Source organism: Artibeus jamaicensis, unplaced genomic scaffold (assembly GCF_021234435.1).
Source record: "Artibeus jamaicensis isolate MK-2021 breed Jamaican fruit bat unplaced genomic scaffold, CSHL_Jam_final contig_374, whole genome shotgun sequence".
NCBI classification, from domain to species: domain Eukaryota; kingdom Metazoa; phylum Chordata; class Mammalia; order Chiroptera; family Phyllostomidae; genus Artibeus; species Artibeus jamaicensis.
The window spans coordinates 739,533-762,275 of NW_026521808.1; the positions used below are offsets into that span (position 1 = coordinate 739,533).

The window sequence follows — 22,743 nt, forward strand, 5'->3', positions numbered from 1 at the left end:
AGAGTCCAGTCTGCCTCTTCCACATGATGATCCTATAAATCAATTCTGCTAGAATACACTTCATCAATTATCTCAGTATAGTCATGTATTAACAAAGTTGTCAGACTCTGGGAGAAGAGAGGCAGGATTTATAACTTACAGTTTGAGGGAGATTTTGGGATAGTCGAGAAGAATTGTTTAGTACATACCCACTCTTCCAGCAGTGAGCCACAACTTTCCCTTTTGCTCCAGCAGGCTCAGCACTCAGTGGGGTGCATAAATGGTGATAGGCTGTCCCAAGGAAAATTTTTAGTTTCCTGTAAGAGCTCACAGGTGGTTGCCACATCTCTCAAGCAGGCTGGCTACACCTGGACATCTAGTTTCTTTCTTTTGTTTGTTTGTTTGTTTGTTTGTTTGCAAAATTGCATTTTTTTATTTCTAGCAGATAAAATGAGGAAACAATATGAACATACATATAATTCTAGATTGTTAACTAGTTGCTAATAAATACTTGTTACATAAATGAATGTCATAGAAATTTTAGGACATCTAGTTTCTTCAACAAGTATGCAATGGGTTGAGGAATGTCACTAAACATTTGGGTGAGGACACCTAGGGCAGTGCCCTGCCTTTTATAAATGTATAACTGAAAGTGCTTTAGTAGGTTTGGAAGCCTCAAGGCTGGTGCAGTCTGAGCCTCCTCGTTTACCTTATCCAATTCCAGCCTGCACTCATCCTCCCTAAACAAAATATATAGTAAGGTTTGTATGAGTCTATCCAATTGGGATGGTGGGTGGCAAAAACTGATGCAACTAAATCAGTCATTTTAGTAGGATCATCCATATAAGAAGGATTTGAGCTTTTCCAGTTTAACAGATCTGATGTAGAAAATGGAGTACTTGCCCAATAATATCAAGTGGGCTGGCCTTCTGACTCTATGCCCACTGGTGTCTTCACAAAGGGTATTGCCCTGCCCCGGTAGGGACTTGTCCTACACTGATTTTGGTTCCCTGACTGGTTTGAGATAGAGACCAGTTCAGGCTAACTTACCACAGCTCCCTCAGCTGAGTAAGGAGGAAGGTCCCCCAGGGCTGGATTGGCCGTGGGAACCCTGACCATGCTCACAGCAGCCATAATATCTAGATCTTCCTGGTCCTTCTCCTCTGAGCTCTTCTATCTGCCACAGATTAATTCCCTTTTCTCTAGACTATTAATTATTTTCCTTTTAATCCTGCATCTTTATTATGTAAACTCATAAAAGCTTCTATGTAAGTCATTCTATCCCACTTCCCTGATCTTTGACAAAACAACTTCAACTGCAGTATAATACAGTGATGTAAAGACCCATTCATCAGCCAGCACTCTCCTGAGTCCAGATTATACATAAGCCAAACAGTATTACAATAAAAAAAACTATTTTCTTTTTATTCACAGGTTTATAAGCATAGGTTTACCAATCAGCCAAAACTTGCCCCAAAGGGCTGTTTTCTGGAATGGATGCTTTTCCACCCATTCTACCAGCAGGTCTCTATAAGATCACACAAACAAAACCAGAAGGCACTTTAATTTTTGATGGTCTAAAGTCATGATCCCGGCCTGTAACCCTGAACCAGAAAGTGTAGCAATTCAATCTAAAAGTGAAGGCAACAGGGAACGCTGAGAGTTGGAGAGAGTCCCCAAGTGAAATCACTTGGAAGCTACTAGGGAGTCTCCAAATCTGCTGCCCAGGGCTGCCCAGTCGAGGCAGTCAACAGGACTCCCCACGAAATACCCAGATTTACCAGAAAGTCCCAAAGCTTGTCCTGGAACAGAGTCACCAGAATATGAAACTGGAAAAGTCAGCATTTGTGCTGCCTGTCACCCCCAGAACCAATAAGCACAGACAGGAGTTGAATCTTTATGGACATTTTATTCAGATGGCCAGTGAACTGAGAAGATGGTGGGTTATTTACCCTAAAAGACCATCTTCCATGTCCTTTCAAGCCAGCCTTTTTTATAAGGAGGAAGAAGTATAACAAGGGATTTAGAATTCAGGGAGATAAAAGAGTAGGTAAGGGATTTGGAACTCAGGAAAGAGATTAATCATATAAAAGCTGCAGTCCATCAATTTTCCTAGCATCCTTTAATCCATTGACCACTGATTCTTTATCTGTGTCCTGGGCATCTGAGACCTGGGGGATTTTCTTTTCTTTTTTAAAAATGTTTTATTTAATTATTGTTCAAGTACAGTTCACTGTCTCTTACTCCCATCCCAGCCCCCCCCACAGTGCTCCCCACCTCCCTCCTATTTCCAACCCTGTTAGTTTTTGTCCATGTGTCCTTTATACTTGTTCCTGTGAATCCTTCCCCTTTTCCCCTGAAATTCCCTCCCTTCTCCCCTCTGGTTCATGTCTGCCTGTTCTCTATTTCAGTGTCTTTGTTTATATTTTGCTTGCTTATTTGCTTTATTGTTCAGGTTCCTGTTAAAGGTGAGATCATATGGTATTTGTCTTTCACTGCCTGGCTTATTTCACTCAGCATAATGCTTTCCAGTTCCATCCATGCTGTTGGAAAGGTCAGGAGCTCCTTCTTTCTTTCTGCTGCATAGAATTCCATCATGTAAATGTACCATAGTTTTTGGATCCATTCATTTACTGATGGGCACCTAGGTTGCTTCCAACTCTTCACTATTGTAAATTGTGCTGCTATGAACATTGGGGTGCAAAGGTTCTTTTGTATTGGTGTTTCAGGGTTCTTAGGATATAATCCTAGCAGTGGAATTGCTGGGTTAAAAGGCATATTCATTTTTAGTTTTCTTGCAAAATTCCATACTGTTTTCCATAATGGTTCTACCAGTCTGTAATCCCACCAATAGTGAACTAGGGTCCCCTTTTTCCCACCTCTCCAGCATTTGTTGTTTGTTGCTTTGTTTATGATGGCCATTCTGATCAGTATAAAGTGGTATCTCATTGTGGTTTTAATTTGCATCTCTCTGATAGCTAGTGATATTGAGCATCTTTTCATGTGTCCCTAGATCCTCTTATGTCCTCCTTGGAGAAGTATCTGTTCAAGTTCTTTGCCCATTTTTTAATTGGGTTGCTTGTCTTCTTAGAGTGGAGTCATGTAAGTTCTTTATATATTTTGGAGATTAAAATCTCTGCCCCCACATATAGCGTCACAACTCAGCAACCTGGGTTACCCCACCCTGGTGAACACCTAAGGCTCCGCCCCTCTTATGTAACAGGTGCAACCTGACCAAAAAATTATGGCTCAAACGGAAGAGCAAATCAAAGCCCCACAGCCAATACTTTTAAGCAACTAAGAGATAGCCAACCTATCAGATGCACAGTTCAAAATACTGCTGATCAGGATGCTCACAGAACTGGTTGATTTCAGTCTCAAATTAGATGAAAAAATGAAGGCTACACTAAGTGAAATCAAGGAAAATGCACAGGGAACCAATAGTGATGGAAAGAAAGCTGGGGCTCAAATCAATGGAGTGGACCAGAAGGAAGAAAGAAACAACCAAGCAGAAAAGAATGAAAAAACAAGAATTCAAAAAAATGAGGAGAGGCTTAGGAGCCCCCAGGACATCTTTAAATGTTCCAGTATCCGAATTATAGGGGTGCCAGAAGGGGAAGAGGAAGAGCAACAAGTGGAAAGGTTATTTGAACAAATAATAAAGGAGAACTTCCCCAATCTGGCAAAGGAAATAGACTTCCAGGAAATCCAGGAAGCTCAGAGAGTCCCAAAGAAGGTGGACCCAAGGAGGAACACACCAAGGCACATCATAATTACATTAGCCAAGATGAGAATGAAGCAGAGAATCCTAGAAGCAGCAAGAGATAAGGGGACAGTCACCTACAAAGGAGTTCCCATCAGACTGTCAGCTGATTTCTCAAAAGAGACCTTACAGGCAAGAAGGGGCTGGAAAGAAGTATTCCAAGTCACAAAATCCAAAGATCTACATCCAAGATTGCTCTATCCAGCAAAGTTTTCATTTAGAATGGAAGGGCAGATAAAGTGCTTCTCAGATAAGATCAAATTCAAGGAGTTCATCATCACCAAGCCATTATTATATGAAATGTTAAAGGGACTTATCTAAGAAAAAGAAGATAAAAGAGATGAACAGTGAAAGGACAGCAAACTCACAGTTATTAACAACCACACCTAAAACAAAAGCAAACTAAGAGGACAGCTAGATCAGGAGCTGAACCATACAAATGGAGATCACATGTAGGGTTAGCAACAGCAGAGTGGGAGGAGGAGAAGGGAGGGGAAGGTACAGAGAATAAGTAGCACAGACGATAGATAGAAAATAGACAGGGGGAGGGCAAGAATAGTATGGGACATATAGAATCTAAAGAACTTGTGACACATGGACATAAACTAAAGGGGGGGAATGGTGGGGGAGGGGTGTGCAGGGTGGAGAGGAATGAAGGGGGGAATGGGACAACTGTAATGGCATAATTAATAAAATATATTAAAAAGAAAAAAGAAGCTATTTTCCAGTAATGAGGTTAACAATGTTTTCACTCATTAATTTCATGGAATAGGTTGGGAAGTTTCTGGTGCTTGGGCTTTTGTTACTATGAGCTTCATGAAACAATTAGGGGAGGGACAGGAACTGACAGACCTTTCCTAGGATGATTTTACCTCCTTTCCTTTTAAATAGGTAATGAATAGAGTGAAATCCTTATGGGGCAAATATTCTCCCTTCTCCTAGTTATCATTTGTCATTATCCCTTCCCTGTAATAGGCAAATAGAGAGATCACCAGTTTGAGCCAAAAATGTCTGCCTTTGGTAATTGCCTATTTCCTCTCTCTTACTGACTTTGAGGGCACGTCATCCATTCCTACTGTGCTGACAAAAATGCTTAAGGTGTGAGCAGTCTTTGCCCTGTGTGAGAGAGGGAAGGAGAAAGGGAGGGCCAGTCATGAGACAGACACTTGCCTAGCTCTGCATTTGCATCCTCTCTCATCAGGAAAAAGTTGGCATTCGGAAACATATGAGTCCTCTGCACAAGCTATGGATCCTGTGTCTGCTTGGGCCCGGCCTGAAATGCATACAATCAATGGCTATGTAAACCGGTCTCTCCCAGGTATGTACACACTTGCTCAAGAATCCTTAGGGTCTTCAGCATTCACTACCAGAGCTCTTTTCTCCAGTTCTCTACACCCAGGGGAAAGCACACTGAATTCGGGCTTTGGTGGAGGGTCTTAAAGTACACTGGCTGATTCCTCTTCCAGATTCCTAAAAACAAAGGCCTGCCCATGTACACAGAGCTCACAGATTTCTTTTTCCTTTTGCTTAAATATGTGGGCAGCCAAAGGTGAAAAGATATTTTTAACATAAAAATATGTTAGTCTGAAACATAAAAAGAATATTCAAAGATAAAGAAAATAATAATCTCAGAAGAAAAAGAGATAATGCTTGGAACAGAAGAGAACTTTTCAAAAGCTATAATTTGAATTTGTATAAAGATTCAACAAAATGGTGTATCAGGAAAGAGTATATAAAAGAACTAAATGGCAATGGAAAAAATACATTAAAGATTAAAAAAAACAAAATACTGCATCAGTAAAGTAATAATAGGATTCTATGAAAAAGCAACCAAAATACAAATATGCTCAGACAAATTAGGAATACAATGGTCAAAATACAAACTTAATTAAAAGTAGGTAGAATAGAAAAAATCTCCCAGAAAGTCCAACAAAAAGAGATTGATACTATATTTAAAAACAGATTTTGGAAATTAAAGGAATGTGTTAAGAATGAAAAGATTTGAGTCTTTATATCTTAAAGTGTACATATTTTGGTTCTTCTATCAAATTATTTAAAATGCATAATTCACATTTTTGTAATAATTCTACGCACTTTTGTGGCATGATGTTTCTTTCACTTGTAATTTTATGTGCTTTCATCACAACTCCAAAGTAAACAATAAAAATTTCTTAACACACACACACAAAAAATTTCCCAACAAGATAAATTAAAAAAAAAATCTCAATATAAAATAATGATTGTGGAATTTCAGAGAACACAGATAAGATATTTAAGCTTCCCCTGGGAGAAACAGGTCACATACAAACACATGAGAATTAGACCGGCAATATAATGAAGCAATACCTTTAAAGTTCTAAAGTAAAAGTCATTTTTGACCTAGAATTCAGAGCCAAATTATAAATCAGCATTGTGGAAAGAATAGAGACATTTTTAGAAATGCTAGTCCTTAGAAGCCATTGAAGGTGTACTACAGTATAACTGGAGTGTAAACCACAAAAGAGGAAGTTGGAAAATTCAGAAAACAAGAAAATAATAAAGGAGAAGGATAATTTTTTTCATAATTATTTTCTTTATTTCCAATAATTGTACAATGAATGTGCATGATTTTAGAATTAGAAAATAAATTAACTTTCAAATCATGCAAATTCCTTATCTCATATTAGCTTATAGCATAATAGGCAGATGTGGTAGTCAAATAATTATAATAATATTCAAAATTACAAACCAAGAATTTCTTTGAAGGAGAATTACATAATTATATGTGAACAAATAATGAAGGAGACTGATCTAGACTGGGGAATCAGAGAAGGCTTCCCTAAGGAAGTGCCATTTAAGTTGAGCTTTGAAACAAGATTAGTTAATAGGAAAATGAGGTGACATGAAATGAAACTGGATAGGTACTAGGGATCAAGCCATTTAGGGCTTTCTAGACCTTCCTAAAAAGTTTGCATTTGATTCTATATGGAATGGCAGCCACTGCAGAGTTTCGGGCTGAAGGATACCATAATTAGATCCGAAATGCAAACATATCACACTAGTTTCCTTGTGGATGAAAAGTTTACAAGGGAGTATGACAGATGTAGAAAGAACTGAAAAGAAGCTATTACAGTGGTTCAGATAAGAGTTAATGGTAGCCTGCTAGCTTGGCTCCAGATGGTAGGGATAGTAATGACAGTAAAATATCATTTTTCACTGTAATTACTGACAGTAATCACACACACACACACACACACACACACACACACACACACACACACACGAAAGCTGCAGAAGCCAAAATAGAAAACAGCTGTACCATGGAAGTTAACAGTGTGAGATCTAAACATACAGCTGCTTGGGTTCAAATTTAAGCAAGTTACTTAACCTCCCTGGGCATGAGTTTCATCTCCTCTGAGAGAAGGATGATGATAATAATTTCTACATTCATAGGGTTATTGTGAGGAGTGAATGAGTTAAAACTTACAAAATTTTGGACAGTGCTTAAAAGTAAATATTAGTGTTATTAATTATATTGTCATAATTGGTGTTAGACTGGATGTGAGAAGTGAGATTGGAGACAAGAATAACTCACTTGAATAGTTTAATACAGGATGGTGCCATTCACTGAAATAAGGAACTCTAGAAGAAGAAGGAAATGATCTCAAATTTGGTTTTTGGATATGTGGGTTTTATGAAATATCCAGGTGAAGATATTGAAGGGTTATTGTATAAGTCTGGAGTTATAGGAGATGTCTGAAACAGGAGAGTTATTAGCATATGGATGATCATTAACACCATGAGAGTGAGTGATATTGTTTAGGGAGAAAATATTGTTTAACAAGAGAATAAGGCCAAAGCTGAGCACTGAGGTGATCTGTCATCTAATGAGTGAGTAGAGGAGGAAGGATCAGGGAAGCAGACAGAAGGAGAAGTCTAAGCAACAGGGAAACAAAACTCAGAGAGGTGTTGGCATAGAGGCCAAGGGAGGAAGGAATTTCAAAAAGGAATGAATGGTCAACGGGTGCAAATGAAGAGTAAAATATATCCTTTGGATTTAACAGCATGATACTCATTGGTGACTTTGGCAAGAGCTGTTGCTTTCACCCCAGTGTCCTTAGAAAGTTTGGTTCAAAGTCAAGATAATAAAATGTATAAGGTCAATTTGTTCATCCTACCTTAGGAAATGTTTCCCATTTCAAATTCTCTTCATGATCATAGCTATCTTATTCCTATTTTACAGGTCTAATTGGGTGTCACAAGAAATCAATATATTGGCATGTGATTGGAATAGGCACCACCCCTGAAGTGCACTCAATTTTCCTTGAAGGTCACACATTTCTTGTGAGGAACCATCGACAGGCCTCCTTGGAGATCTCACCAATAACTTTCCTTACTGCTCAGACACTTCTAATGGAACTTGGACAATTTCTACTCTATTGCCATATCTCTTCCCACCAACATGGTAATACCTGTGGATCTTAAAAACTAATATTATAAGTCTCCAACTCTTATTTATTGGAATTTACTGTCCACTGTCCACTATAGGATTACTTTAGTTTGACCTCAACTGAGATTCCCTAGCTACCAGTTTTCAGAGTAAAGATTTTACCTTGAGTATAAGAGGGCTTGAATACTTGTAGTATTGGTGAGTTTTTAGTTAAATACTTGTGATAGAGGTAGGGCAGATGGTTTATGGATAAATGAAGTGGCAAAAGTGAGGAGGACAGCATATTATTGGTTTTCCAGCCTAATCCTATTAACTAGCCTTTGATCCTGTGGAGAGAGAAAGGCAGGTCATACACAGCTGAAGAGATGTTTTATGAGAAATGGGGAAAAAAACATTGCTCAGGTTGTAAACACAAGTGCTCCAGGACATGAGTAGAGATACTCAGAACAATAACTAGCAAATATAAAAGGATACTACAATGCTCAATATGAGACACCAGACAACTGGTGTGCATGGAGGCACTTTGCAGATACCTGCTGGAGGTGAGAGACAGCTAGAAATTTCAGATCATGTCAGGGGATAGTGGATATTGGGAGGAGCAACATGGGAATGGAGTTGGTGAGTATACTTGGAATACTACATGAAGCTTTTAAGGACTACATGATGGGGATTTTGCAAAGGGTCAAAGTTCCTGTGAAATCACTTTTCAATAATGGTACCTAGAGTTTCAAATTATTGTTAATATGACCTCATTTGTAGATACAGGCTGTAAAAATTCACATTACATAATCATCTCACCCCTGTTTTCCTTATGTATTCATTCTGCTAACTCTTAATTTTGAATCAATCAGTCAAGACTCTTTGTCTACTCCTCTGTTGTGGCCATTGAGGGCTATTGGAGGAGAAGGTGGAGGAGGCCTAATTTCCATGTTCAATAGTACCTGTTTGTCCTAGCATTCTTTTTATTTCCTTATTATTTTCTGTTCTTTTCCTTTTTTCTTTTTTTATCGTTATCCAGTTACAGTTGTTCCCATATTTCCCCCATTGCTCTCCTCTGCCCTATCCAACCCCTGCTCCCAAAGACAATCCCCACTCCATTGTCCTTGTCCATGGGTCCTTTATATGTTCCTTGACTTGACACTTCTTTCCCCCATTATCACCCTCCCCCCTACCCTCTGGTCACTATCAGTTTGTTCTTTATTTTCATGCCTCTGGTTATTTTTTGCCCATTAATTTGTTTTGTTGATTAGGTTTCACTTACATGGTCTTTGCCTTTCACTGTCTGGCTTATTTCACTTAGCATAATACTCTTCGGATCCATCCATGCTCACACAAAGGGTAGAAATTCCTTCTTTCTTTCTGCTGCATAGTATTCCATTGTGCAAAGGTACCATACTTTTTTGATCCACTCATTTACTGATAGACACTTAGACTATTTGCAGAACTTGGCTATTGTAAGTAATGCTGCTATGAACATTGGGGTGCATAGGTTCTTTTGAATTGGTATTTCAGGATTCTTAGGTTATAATCCTAGCAGTGGAATCACTGAATCAAAAGGCAGTTCCATTTTTAGTTTTCTGAGGCAATTATATACTGTTTTCCACAGTGGCTGCACCAGTGCGCAATCCTACCAACAATGTACTAAGGTTCCCTTTTCTCCACAGCATCTCCAACACTTGTTGTTTGTTGATTTGTTTATGATGGCCATTCTGACCGGTGTGAAGTGGTATCTCATTGTGGTTTTAATTTGCATCTCTTTGATGGCTGGTGATGCTGAGCATCCTTTCATATGTGTCTGGGACCTCTGTATGTCCTCCTTGGAGAAGTGTCTGTTCAAGTCCTTTTCCCATTTTTTAACTGGATTGTTTGTCTTCCTGGAGAGGAGCCATGTGAGTTCTTTATATATTTTGGAGATCAAACCCTTGTCCAAGGGTTTGATCATTTGTACCATTTGCAAATATTTTTCCCATATAGTTGGTTCCCTTTTTATTTTGTTGATGTTTTCTGTGGCCATGCAGAAGACTTTTAATTTGATGTAATCCCATTTGTTCATTCTCTCCTTTACATCCCTTACCCTAGGGTACATATCAGTAAAAATGTTGCTGCATGAGATATCTGAAATTTTCCTGCCTATGTTCACCTCTAGGACTTCTATGGTGTCATAACATATATTTAAGTCTTTTATCTATTTGTAGTATATTCTGGTGTATGGTGTAAGTTGGCGATCGAGTTTCATTTTTTTGCATTTAGCTGTCCAGATATCCCAACACCATTTATTGAAGAGGCTCTTTTTACTCCATTTTATGCTCCTGACCCTTTGTCAATTACTAATTGACTATAGAGACTTGGAGTTTTTTTCTGGGCTTTGTATTCTCTTCCATTGATCTATGTGTCTGTTCTCATGCCAGTACCAGACTGTTTTGATTACAGTGGCCTTGTAATGTAGTTTGATACCACGTATTGTTATCCCTCCTACTTTGTTCTTCTTTCTCAAAATTGCTGAGGCTATACAGGATTATTTATTGGTTCATGTAAATTTCTGAAATGTTTGTTCTATATCTATGAAATATGTCATGGTATTTTAATAGGAATTGCATTTAATCTATCAATTGCTTTGGGTAGTATGGACATTTTGATGATGTTAATTCTTCCAATCCATGAACATGGTATATGCTTCCATTTATTTGTGTCTTTCCTAATTTTTTTCTTCAGTGTTCTGTAGTTTCTTCAGTATAGTTCTTTTACCTCTTTGGTTAGGTTTATTCCTAGGTACATTATTGCAATAGTAAGTGGGATTTTTTTCCTAATTTCTGTTTCTGACATTTCATTGTTAGTGTACAAAAATGTCTTCGATTTCTGAATGTTGACTTTGTATTCCACTGCTTTGCCAAATTCACTTATTTGGTGGAGTAGTTTTGTCGGTGGAGTCTATAGGATTTTTCTATGTACACTATCATGTCATCTGCAAACAATGACATTTTCACACCCTCCTTTCTAATTTAGATGTCTTTTAATTCTCTTTGTTTTCTGATTGCTGTGACTAGGACTTCCAATACTATGTTGAATAGAAGTGGTGAAAGCAGGCACCCTTTTCTTGTGCCTGATCTTAGGAAGAAAGCTTTTAGTTTTTGCCCATTGAGTATGATGTTGGTTGTAGATTTCTCATATATGGCCTTTAGGGATAATCTCCCTACTCTCACTTTTCTGAGTGCTTTTATCATAAATGGGTACTATACATTATCAAGTGTTTTTTAGTATCTATTGATATTATCATGTGATGTTTGTTTTTCATTTTGTCTATGTGATATAGTATGTTTATTGATTTGTGAATATTGTACCATCCTTGCATCCCTGGGATGACTCCCATTTGATCATGGTGTATGATCTTTTTAATATATTGCTGGATCCAGGTTGCAAATATTTTGTTGAGGATTTTAGCATCTATGTTCATCAGTGATATTGGCCTGTAGTTTTCTTTGTCATGTCTTTATCTGGTTTTGGAATTAGGATGATGGTGGCCTCATAAAACAAATTTGGGAGTCTTCCCTCTCCTTGGATTTTTTGGAATAGTTTAAGCAGTATAAAGGTTAGCTCTTCCCTGAATGTGTTGTAAAATTCTCCTGTGAAGCTGTCCAGTCCAGGGCTTTTGTGTACTAGGAGTGTTTTGATTACTGCTACAATTTCACCAGCTGTTATTGGTCTGTTCAGGCTTTCTGCTTTTTCCTACTTCAGTTTCCAGAAGATGGTGTGCTTCTGGAAATTTGTCCACTTCACCCAGGTTTTCAAATTTTTTGGCATATAGTTATCATAGTAATTTCTTACAATCCTTTGTATTTCTTCAGTATCAGTTGTAATTTCTCCTCTTTTACTTCTGATTTTATTTATTTGGTTCCTTTATCTGTTCTCAATGAGCCTGGTTAAAGGCTTGCCGATTATGTTTATCTTTTCAAAGAAGCAGCTCCTAGATTCATTGGTCTTTTGAATTGTTCTTTTTTGTCTCAATGTCATATACTTCTTCTCTGATCTTGAGTATTTTCTTCCTTTTAGTTGATCTTGGCTTTGTTTGTTTTGTTCTTCCAGTTCTTGTAGTTATAGGGTTAGGTTGTTTATCTGAAACATTTTCGTCTTTTTCAGGTAGGCCTGTATTGCTATGAACTTCCCTCTCAGGACTGCCTTCACTCTGCCCAATTTTGGCCCAATATTGTGCCCAGAATTTGGCTGTTTTGTGTTCATTTTCACTTGTTTTCAGAAATTTTTTGACTTCTTCCTTAACCTCACTGTTAACCCATTAATTGCTTAATATCATCATATTCAGTCTCCATGAATGTGACTGTTTTTAAGTATTTTTTTCCTTTAGGTTGTTTTCCAGTTTCAAGCCATTGTGATCCAAAAAAATGCTTGATATGATTTAAATTTTCTTGAATTTGTTGAGGCTTGTTTTCTATCAGATTGTGTGATCTATCTTTGAGAATGTTCCATGTGCATTTGAAAAAAATGTGTATTTTGCTTCTTTGGGGTAAAAGATTTTGTATATATCAGTTAAATTCCATTTGATCTAGGGTGTCATTCAGTGTCACTATATCCTTGTTGAATCTTTGTTCGGAAGATCTGTCCATTGTTGACAGTGGGGTGTTAAAGATACCTACTGTAAGTATGTTGCTGTCTATATCTTTCTTGAAGTCCTCCAAGATTTTCCTATGTATTTGGGTGTTCCTATGTTGGGTGCATATATATTTACAATGTTTGTCTTCTTTTTTAAATTCACTTTTTAAAATATTTTATTTACTTACTTTTAGAGAGAGAAAAAGGGAGGGAAAAATAGGGAAAGAAACATTGATGTGTGAGAGCTACATTAATCTGTTGCTTTTCACCTGCCCCCAACTGGGAACCTGGCCTGCAACCCAGGCATGTGTTCTGACTGGGGATTGAACTGGTGACATTTCAGTTCACAGGCCAGTACTTAATCCACTGAGCCACACCAGCTGGGGTGTTTATTTCTTCTTGATGAATTCTTCCCTTTTCAGTATTATGAAGTGAATTTCTCTGTCTCTTTTTATGGCCTTAGTTTGGAAGTCTATTTTGTCTGATGTAAGTATTGCTATGCCAGCCTTTTCTTTCCTGTCTGTCTTGGAATATTTTTTCTAACTCTTCATTTTCAGTCTGTGTAGGTCTTTTGGACTGAGGTGGGTCTGTTATAGAGAAACCCACCTTTGTTCTCATGTGTGGGTCATGTTTTCTTATCTTATCAGTTATTCTGTGTCCTTTGATTGCAGCATTTAATCCATTTACATGTAAGATTATTATTGATAGGTACTTGCTCATTGCCATTTTCCCCCTTTGTACATGTGTTCTCTCTCTCATTTTGTTCATCTTCTTAAAGCAGCCCCTTTAGCATGTATTGCAATGGTGGTTTGGTGGAGTTATACTCTTTTAGCCTTCTTTTGTCTGTGAAAATCCTTATTTTGCCTTCCATTTTAAATGAGAGTCTTGCTGGGTAGAGTCATCTTGATTGCAGGCCTTTGCTTTCCATTACTTGGAATATTTCTTACCATTACCTTCTGGCTTGTAGTGTCTCTGTTAAGAAATCTCCTGCTAGCCTTTTTGGAGCTCCTTTGTATGTTACTGTCTGTTTCTCCCTTGCTGCCTTTGAGATTCTCTCTTTGTCTTTAAATTTTGCCATTTTAATTATGATGTGTCTTGGAGTGGGCCTCTTTGGGTTCATTTTGATTGGGACCCTCTGTGCTTCCTGGACTTGCATGACTTTTTCTCTCACCAAGTTAGGGAAGTTTCCTGTCATGACTTTTTCAAACAGGTTTTCTATCTCTTGTTCCTTTCCTTCCCTTTTGGTATCTGTATTATCCAGATATTATTATGTTTCATGTTGTCCTGTAGTTCCCTTTATTCTTTTGAGCCTTTTAAAATTTTTGTGCTCTGTCTGGGAATCTTTCTCTGGATTGTCCTCCAGCTTGTTGATTTGATCCTTTACTTCATCTAACCTGCTTTTAATTCCTTCTACTGTGTTCTTCATTTCAGATATTGTGTTTTTCATTTCCTCCTGTCTCTTATTGATAGTTTCTATGTACTTTTTCATGCTGGTATAGTTCATAGTAAGTTCCTTAAAGCTGTCCTGGAGTTATTTGAGGTTCTCACTGAGCTCCTTGGTGCCCTTATAACCATTATTTTAAACTCAATATCTGATAGTTAGGTCACCTCCATTTTATTTAGCAGTCTTTCTGGGAATTCCTCCTTTCCTTTTGATTGGGGGTTGTTTCTTTATCCTTCCATTTTAGACAACTCTTCCTGTTCATGTCTGCTTATTAGATTTATCTGCTTTGACTCCCTGTCTTCATAGTGTGATCTTCTGTGGTAGGAGACCTGTGGGACTCAATGGTGCAATCTCCTTGACCACCTGCACTTGATATTTTTGCACTGCCTTTTATGCCTTTTATGTGACTGTAATTGGGTTTTGGTTGTTAGGTCACTCTTTGGTGGGTTCTTCCCTGTGGCTGACTGACTGAGAGTCACTCTACCTTCCACATCTTGCATGCTATTGTACAGGTTCTGCCAGAATAAAAACCAAACAGCTTAGAAAACAGGCCCACACCCACAAAGGTATCCCCCATCCACCATTAGACTATCAACAACCAATGTGTCAATATTAATAAAGGTGCAAAGAGATTAAGACTACTATAAGAAAGGAAAAACATATGTGATGACTAACTGAAAGAACAGAGATTTTGTGAGGGTACAGGGAGGGGCAATAATAAGAGTAGGGAATAGAGACAAAATAAAGTAGGAAATAAAATAAAATTTACTTCATGACTAAAAAAGGAAAGAAGGAAGGTGGAATGGAGTAAGAAAGGAGAAGTGTGTATTATTAGGTTAAAGCCAAAATGTAAAGAAATAACATATATTTGTATATACCTAGTGAGAGAAAAAACAGACAACCACAACAAAATATATAATTTCAGAAAAATGTGCACCACAGAGATATCAGTGACCAATGAACTAAGATTTATATAGGTAGTGTTGCAGACCCTGTCCAGCAGAGTCCGCCTGCTGTGCTTTACTACGAGAATCAATGCACAGGTGACAACAACCCTGTGTGGAAAAAGGGAACAGGCACGACTACTCTCTCAAGGGGAGAGTGCCTATGGTGCCTCAGCCACTCCCTCAAGAGGGGAGCGCCACGACCCTTGCCTAGACAGGCGTTTATTGTTTTCCTGGGGTCTTACATCATAGAAAGATTTATCATCTATTACACAGAACATTATTGTCTATATTCTAGGTACAATTATGGAAATAAAAATAGCATGCAGAAGGGAATGGCAATGAGCTCATTAGCTCTGTCCTTGGGAGAGCTCACACAGGCTTTGGCTATTACCTTGAAGATAGACAATACACGTTTGTTGTTTTAGATCAGAGTGATGGAGTTTTAGCAAGGGCAAGCCATAACAGTCTGTAAGTATTTTTGAGGCCTGATTCCCATGGGAAAGCTCGGTTTGAAGGTCTGGCTCCTGCCCACCACTTCACATCTGTAGGTTTTCCATACAGAGCTGAGTCGCATTTGCCAGGCCAAGACAAACTGGTCCCCTACAGGTGGAATGGGAATCATAGGGCATAAGGACAGAAACAAGAGTTTAAGAGATGTCTAGAAGAAAGAGAAATTATTTTGAGATGATGGAGAAGGAATATTAGCAGTGTGGGATGAAAAGTTGGCTAAGAGGGAAAAATTAACATTTAAAATGAAAAAAGGGAAAGGCAAGAGGAAGGCAAATGGAAATTTAAGATTTGAAATACAGAGATAATCACTATCTAGAAATAAGGTTGAGGAACTGTATCAACAACCACCTTCTCCACTGCCTATAAGCAAAGACTGAGAAATGTAGAGAGAGAATAAGGGTATTTAAGAACAGGTGAAGGAGTGCGAGATGACTAATGACAATCATGAATGGTTTTGAGAGGCTGGAGAAAGGAGCAATAGAAATAGTGTGGAATAGAAACAAGTTATAGCAACAGAGAAAATAGAATTTAAAACCAATGTATGAAAGAGGTAGTGTGGAGTAAGAGAAGGGAAGAGCAATATATGAGATTTGAAATAAAGTATTATAAAACCTGGTGCCACATTATGCCCAGAGTTGAAGGATATGAAATGAACATTAAACAGCCATGCAGAAGCAAAGATAGTGTTTTGTTACACCTGTGTCTATTTTCTCTGCTCTGATGGGTTTAGTAAATCAGGGCTGAAGAGCTGTGTAGCATGTAGTGTCTAATGAAGGGCCTTTTTCTTCTTTACCCTGAGGAAATGTGTGCCGAAGGAAACTTCTGGGCCTGACCTTGCTGCTCTGTGGAGCCTGTAATCCCACAGTTGGGGGTTGGGTTTGCTTCACTGTGAAAGGCTCTTACTGACTGTAGCAAATCTCAGGCTCAGCTCCTGCCTTGGAGACCAAACCTGTCACTCTCAGAAAGGGTCTGGCCTGAATTCTACCCTCTGCTATGCCCTCAGCTCGTGAGCCGTGTTGGGTCCTCCCGTTCCTTCAGTGTATCCAATGTCTCTGAGTTTTTTGGTTAGCAAACCTGTTGTGTGCCACTGGCACGCACAGGCCTGCACGCCCAGGTCCTTACCAAGCCTCGGGTATGTCTCACTGCCCCTTTTAAGTAGTTTTTCTATGGCCCTGATGCTGTAGTGCAGGTCCCTGGGGGTCCTGTTCTCCTTGTGCTCCCTCTCTCCGAAAATCACAGTCTCTCTTGGTCAGTGCCCACCATCTCCTTACAGGGAGTCCGACAATTTTAGGTAAAGTTTTTCTTTGAATCCTTCCCAGATGGCATTGGGAAGATCCCCTCAGCTCTACTATAGAACAAGGTGTTGATGGCCTGCTGTTCCTGCTCCCTCTGGAGGTCTTCTCGGACCTGGCTGTTCCTACCATGCTATTTCTGGAGCCCACACCTCCAGGCCTTCTCTCGCTGCCCTGATAGCTCACGGGTCCTGACCTGATCTATAGCCACCCCAACTCTGTGCAGCCAGAAGTGCCAGGCTGGGCAGCAGTGGCAGCCCACCTAGAAAGCCTGGGACATCAGCCCCCACCCTGTGCACCCAGCAGGTAGACCAGTTCCTGTGTTCTCTTGCACATTCCCCATGCTGTCCTCCACATACCATGTCACTCACAGATACTTTCACTCACTCTCCCCTCTGTGCTCTGACTTCAAATCCAGTCCATGTCTGAAAGCAGAACAGAGCTGCCAGCTACTTTGCCATCATCTTGGATCTGTCCTATTACTCTTGAATTAACCCACTCTTCAGGTTCCTTGGTTGTCTTGGATAAAAGATTTGATCTTGCTATGCATCCACCATTTTGCCCTTATATTTTGTGAGTGACACAAAGTAGTGATGAAGAATAAGGATACCTTTTCTTCATCTGTTATATAATATTTATGGAATTCCTGACAAAACATAGGGGACAAAGTGTGTCTTACTGGGTGACAGGAAGTTGATCATATAGGCACAGAGGAATAAGTCATTTATTTGTACGCAGTTTGGTCATTGTCTAGTCTGAGCCAGATTCAAATTAAAAGGAATTTGGCTTTTGTTTTGCTTTATTTTGTTCTTTGATAACTTGTTTTCACTGATTTTAATCCTTGTTTTTCAGGACAAAAAGTTTTGCCTTATTGGACCTCACATAAACCCTTCATTTTTAATTTTACAATAAATTATATTCAAAGCAATATGAACCCCAGACTAGTGATTTGCTGCTTCTGAAGTCTGCCCTGTTCCCCTCCATCCAGTAAATGGATTTCCCTTGTTCAATAGGGCTATTGATCTTCAAAATAGCCCTATGGTATAGATAGGGTAGGGATTATTATCTGCATTTGATAAAGCATAAAGATGAGATTGATAGGGCTTCCAATTGGTCATAGGCAGATTTGCTCTTAAAATACATAACAAATTTATTTTATTTTATGTTCTACATTTTTATGTAGAACATAAATAAATGTTCTACATGTTTTTTAAAAATATTTTACTTATTTATTTTTAGAGACCGGGAAATGGAAGGAGAAAGAGAGGGAAAGAAACATCAATGTGTGGTTGCCTCTCATGTGTCCCCTACTGGGGACCTGGCCTGCAACCCAGGCATGTGGCCTGACTGGGAATCGAACCAACAACCCTTTGCTTCACAGGCCCATGCTCAATCCACTGAGTTACACCAGCCAGGGCCCTTTTCATGTTTTTACGAACTTGGAATGTATCTTGAAATTTATATCTACCGTAACATTTTTCCAGATAAGCTGTTATTAAATTAATGTTTTGTTTCATACTTCAATAGAGTAAATATATTTTGGCCAAAAGTTTTGTTTGGTAGTAAGTAAAAATAAAAGACATATTTTGTACTTTCACTAATAATTTTATTGAACAATATATTCACCATTCTGTTCCACTACCTTCTGCCATCCTTCAGGCAACTTCATAGCTTCATCTTCCCAAAATTTTTTATCTTTTTGAGCAGAGAAATGTTCCAGGTGCCTTTTGCTGTCTTCAAGAAAATTGAAATTTTTTCCATTAAGAGAATTTTGGAAAGACTGAAATAAATGGAAATTGCAGGTGCAATGTCAGGTGAATACAGTTGATGAAGCAAACTTCCCAACCAAGCTGTAACAGTTTTTGCCTGGTCAATCAAAAAAACATGCGGTCTTCCTGGCTGGTGTAGCTCAGTGGATTGAGCTCGGGCCTGTGAACCAGACAATCACGGTTCGAATCCCAGTCAGGGCACATACCAGGTTGCAGGCCTGTTCCCTGCAGGCCAGTTCCCAGCGGGGGACGCACGAAGGCAGCCATACATTGATGTTTCTCTCCCTCTCTCCTTCCCCTCTACAGATAAATAAATAAAATCTTTAAAAAAAAACATGCGGTCTTGTGTTATCCTGATTGAAGATTATGAATTTTCTGTTAACTAATTCTGGAAACATTTCACTGAGTGCTGCTTTCAGTTGGTCTAATTGGGAGCAGTACTTGTTGAAATTGTTTGGTTTTCTGGAAGGAGCTCATAATAGAGGACTCCTTTTCAGTCCAACCATGTACACATTACCTTCTTTGGATGAAGACCGGCCTTTTGTGTGGTTGGTGGTGGTTCATTTCACTTGCTCCTACAATCTCTTCTGTTCCACATTATTGTAAAGTATCCACTTTTCACCACTCATCACAATTTGTTTTAAAAACAGAATGTTATTGTTATGTTTCAGTAGAGAATTGCATGAAGAAATATGGTCAAGAAGGTTTTTTTCACTTAGGTTGGAATCCAAACATCAAAGCAATTAACATAACCAAGCTGGTGCAAATGATTTTCAATGCTTAATTTGGATATTTTGAGTATGTAGACTATCTCCCACATGGTATAATATTGATTGTTCTCAATCAAAGTCTCAATTTGATTGCTATCAACTAGAACTGGTCTACCTGACTGTGGAGCACAGTCCAGTGAGACATCTCTAGCACAAAACTTCTCAATCCACTTTTGATATGCTTGATCAGTCACAGCACCTTCTCCATACACTGCACAAATCTGTTTGTGTGTGTTTCAGTTGTGTTTTTACCTTTCTTAAAAAATAAATCATAATATGCCAAAATATGTTGTTTATTTTCTTCCATCTTCAATAGTAAAATTGCTACACAAAAATTCACCAATTTTGATAAGTTTTTTTAAGTGCATGCTGATATGAAAGCTGTCACAATACAGTGTAACAAAATTATTTCGAATGAAGTTAAAGACAACTAAATGCCACTAGAAGCATTTTATGGGAAAAAAATGAACTAACTTTTTGGCCAACTCAATAGAACTCATTAGGTGACAGTGGGAATACAGAGTTGGTTTGACCTAAGCTTCTAGGTGTTGAAAATCTGTAGTTCCTCAAGTCTCTTTATTTATAATTTTGGAATTGGGGAGTGATAGGCTCAGAGCCAGCTCCACAAAGGAAATATTCACATGTATTATAAAAACAAACGAGTGAGTCTTGGAAAGGGCGTGTAATGTGTATTGAAGGAGAATCAAGTAGAAGAGAAATGATAAGTGCAAAGACCATAGGAAGAAACCAGTAAGTACCAGATATAGCAAAGGTCATCTAAATGGAAGAGTGGCAAAAAAGAGTATTGATGTGGAGAAGAGAACACTTAAGAGAGAGGCTTGAAGACCTAATGAGAGATAATAATGTCGTAGAAGTTAAGGCAAGAGAAATTTGTAGGAATCTGACATTGTTTGGTTTGTCTGACACCAGATGGTATGGAAGCTTATGTCAAAGTGGATAGTTGCCCAGAGGAACCCCAACTACGGATGAAAAATAATAAAAAAGAGGAATACTATGATGAGGATTTTTATGACTCTGACATGGATATCGTCAGGATTGATGATGACAACTCTCCTCCATTATTCCAAATCCGCTCAGCTGCCAAGAAGCATCCTAAAATCTGGGTTCACTATATTGCTGCTGAAGAGGAGGACTGGGACTATGCTCCCTCAGTCCCCACATCCAATGACAAGTAAGTATTTTTTGACTCTTGATACTGTCTCTTCCCCATACTCAAAAGGTTCCTCCTAGTTATCAAAACAAGAAATCCACAAACCACATTTAGGGTAGGTGCAGGTATGGAATCAAATGTCCGGAGAATTAATGTTTTCAAACTAAAATAGCTAAGCATCAAGGATGCTTATATTTTTCCCCACTCTTTTCCTGGATTAAATCATATCAGCTATATTATAGTTGGATTTAATCCACCTGTCATCTACTTTGAATTCTCCATTCCAACCTCTCATCTTTTTGTGTCTCACACAGAAGTTATAAAAGTCTCTATTTGAATAATGGTCCTCAGCGGATTGGCAGGAAATACAAAAAAGTCCGATTTATGGCATACACAGATGAAACATTTAAAACTCGTGAAGCTATTCAGTATGAATCAGGAATCCTAGGACCTTTACTTTATGGAGAAGTTGGAGACACACTGTTGGTAAGTTGAGGAAAAGATATAAGGTTGGGTAAGAAGAAAAAGTCTGGAAGGTTTTGAGTTTCTTAAAATGTTGTAATTCAGCCTTATCTCTAATGGGCATCATCTTCTAAAAATTATAACTGTTACACAAACAAATATGGATTATAAATTTATTTAAAAGTATGAGTACATACAATACAAATTTAATGACAACCTTTAAACTTGCCACACTTCTTTGAAATATTAATTGCTTAAATTTTAATACATATTCTTCTAAAACTTTTTCCACCAATTACATAGTACAAGAATCAGCAAATTTGGCTCACTGTCTGTTTTTGGATAGCCTATGAATTTAGAAGGATTTCATATTCTTAGAGAGCTGTAAAGAAAAGAATAATAAAAAGAAGAATATGTGACAGAAACTAGATATGGCCCACAAAGCCCATAGCATTTATTATTCAGCCCTTTCGAGAAAATGTTTGTTGACCCTTGATATAAGGTACTAAGAATGCTTATGCAGCAAATAATAAAATACTCAATGAACAGTGGTTTTAAAAAAGGAGGTTCATTTTTCCACAATGAGTTTGGAGCTAGATAGTTGGTTACATCAATTCAACAGCTCAAGAATGTCACAAAGGCCTTGACCAGTATGGCTCAGTGGGTTGAGTATCATCCCACAAGACAAAAGTTTGCTGGTTTGATTCTGGTGAGAGCACATGTCTGGGTTGCAGGCTGTTCCCTGGTCAGAGCATGTGTGAGAGGCAAACAATCAGTGTTTCTCTCCCTCCCTTCCCTTCTCCCTAAGAATAAATACATAAAATCTTCAAAAAATAAAAAGAATGTCACAAAGGTTGCTGATTATTATACATAGAGTTTTCAGCAGAACACCATGCACTACTTACCTATACCAGAGGAGAACTCTACATGGGGGATAGCAAATATCATTGCTTTGCTAGCCATCAAGAAAAAAAAAGTCCAGACATCTCTGTCCACTACATATTGGCATTGGAGTAGCCAAGGTAGACACAACATAGTCAAACATTGGGTGGAATAAGGCTTTTACTCACATACAGAAGAGACATATTAGAGCAAGATCAACTCCAACAGTGTGCATGAGTGCCCCATCAGGTCTCACCTGGCAGCTAACACAGAGCAGTTTGCCTATGTGAACCCGTCTTGTACTGCAGCAGTAGGATCCCAACCACTCCCTTTCCCTGCAACCCTGTGGAGTCTAAAATACTGAAAGTTGGGGGCATGCCTGAGGCCCATAGATACACATGCTTATGCAGAACAAAAGAAAACTCATTGAGACTGAAACAGAAAAATATATACTCACACAAGGTAATAAGCCTGGAACAGACTGTGTGGATTCTTTATTTCCTAATAAGCAAGTGTTCTAGACCCAAGGCTCATTTTTATGTAGCTAAAGAGAGGGCCAAAACACTGTGCACACGAGACTGCCTTTACCAGCATGGAATTTTGTTAGATATTGACAAAATGCCTTTCAACAGTTCTGTGTCAATTTATACCTTCACTGAGACTATATGAGTGCCCCTTTCCCCACACCATTGCCAACAACATATATTATAAACCTATGTAATA

At 38.5% G+C, this 22,743-nt stretch overlaps 1 protein-coding gene across 2 annotated transcripts in view; it reads left to right on the forward strand.

The window, feature by feature from the left end:
• Positions 1-22,743, forward strand: part of F8 (coagulation factor VIII) — a 203,053-nt gene that overhangs the window by 52,159 nt on the left and 128,151 nt on the right. For both annotated transcript variants that reach the window (XM_053664492.1, XM_053664493.1), the window contains exons 6-9: positions 4,944-5,060; positions 7,965-8,186; positions 20,436-20,697; positions 20,991-21,162. In XM_053664492.1, the coding sequence (XP_053520467.1) occupies positions 4,944-5,060; positions 7,965-8,186; positions 20,436-20,697; positions 20,991-21,162 (773 nt within the window). The remainder of the gene's footprint in view (positions 1-4,943; positions 5,061-7,964; positions 8,187-20,435; positions 20,698-20,990; positions 21,163-22,743) is intronic.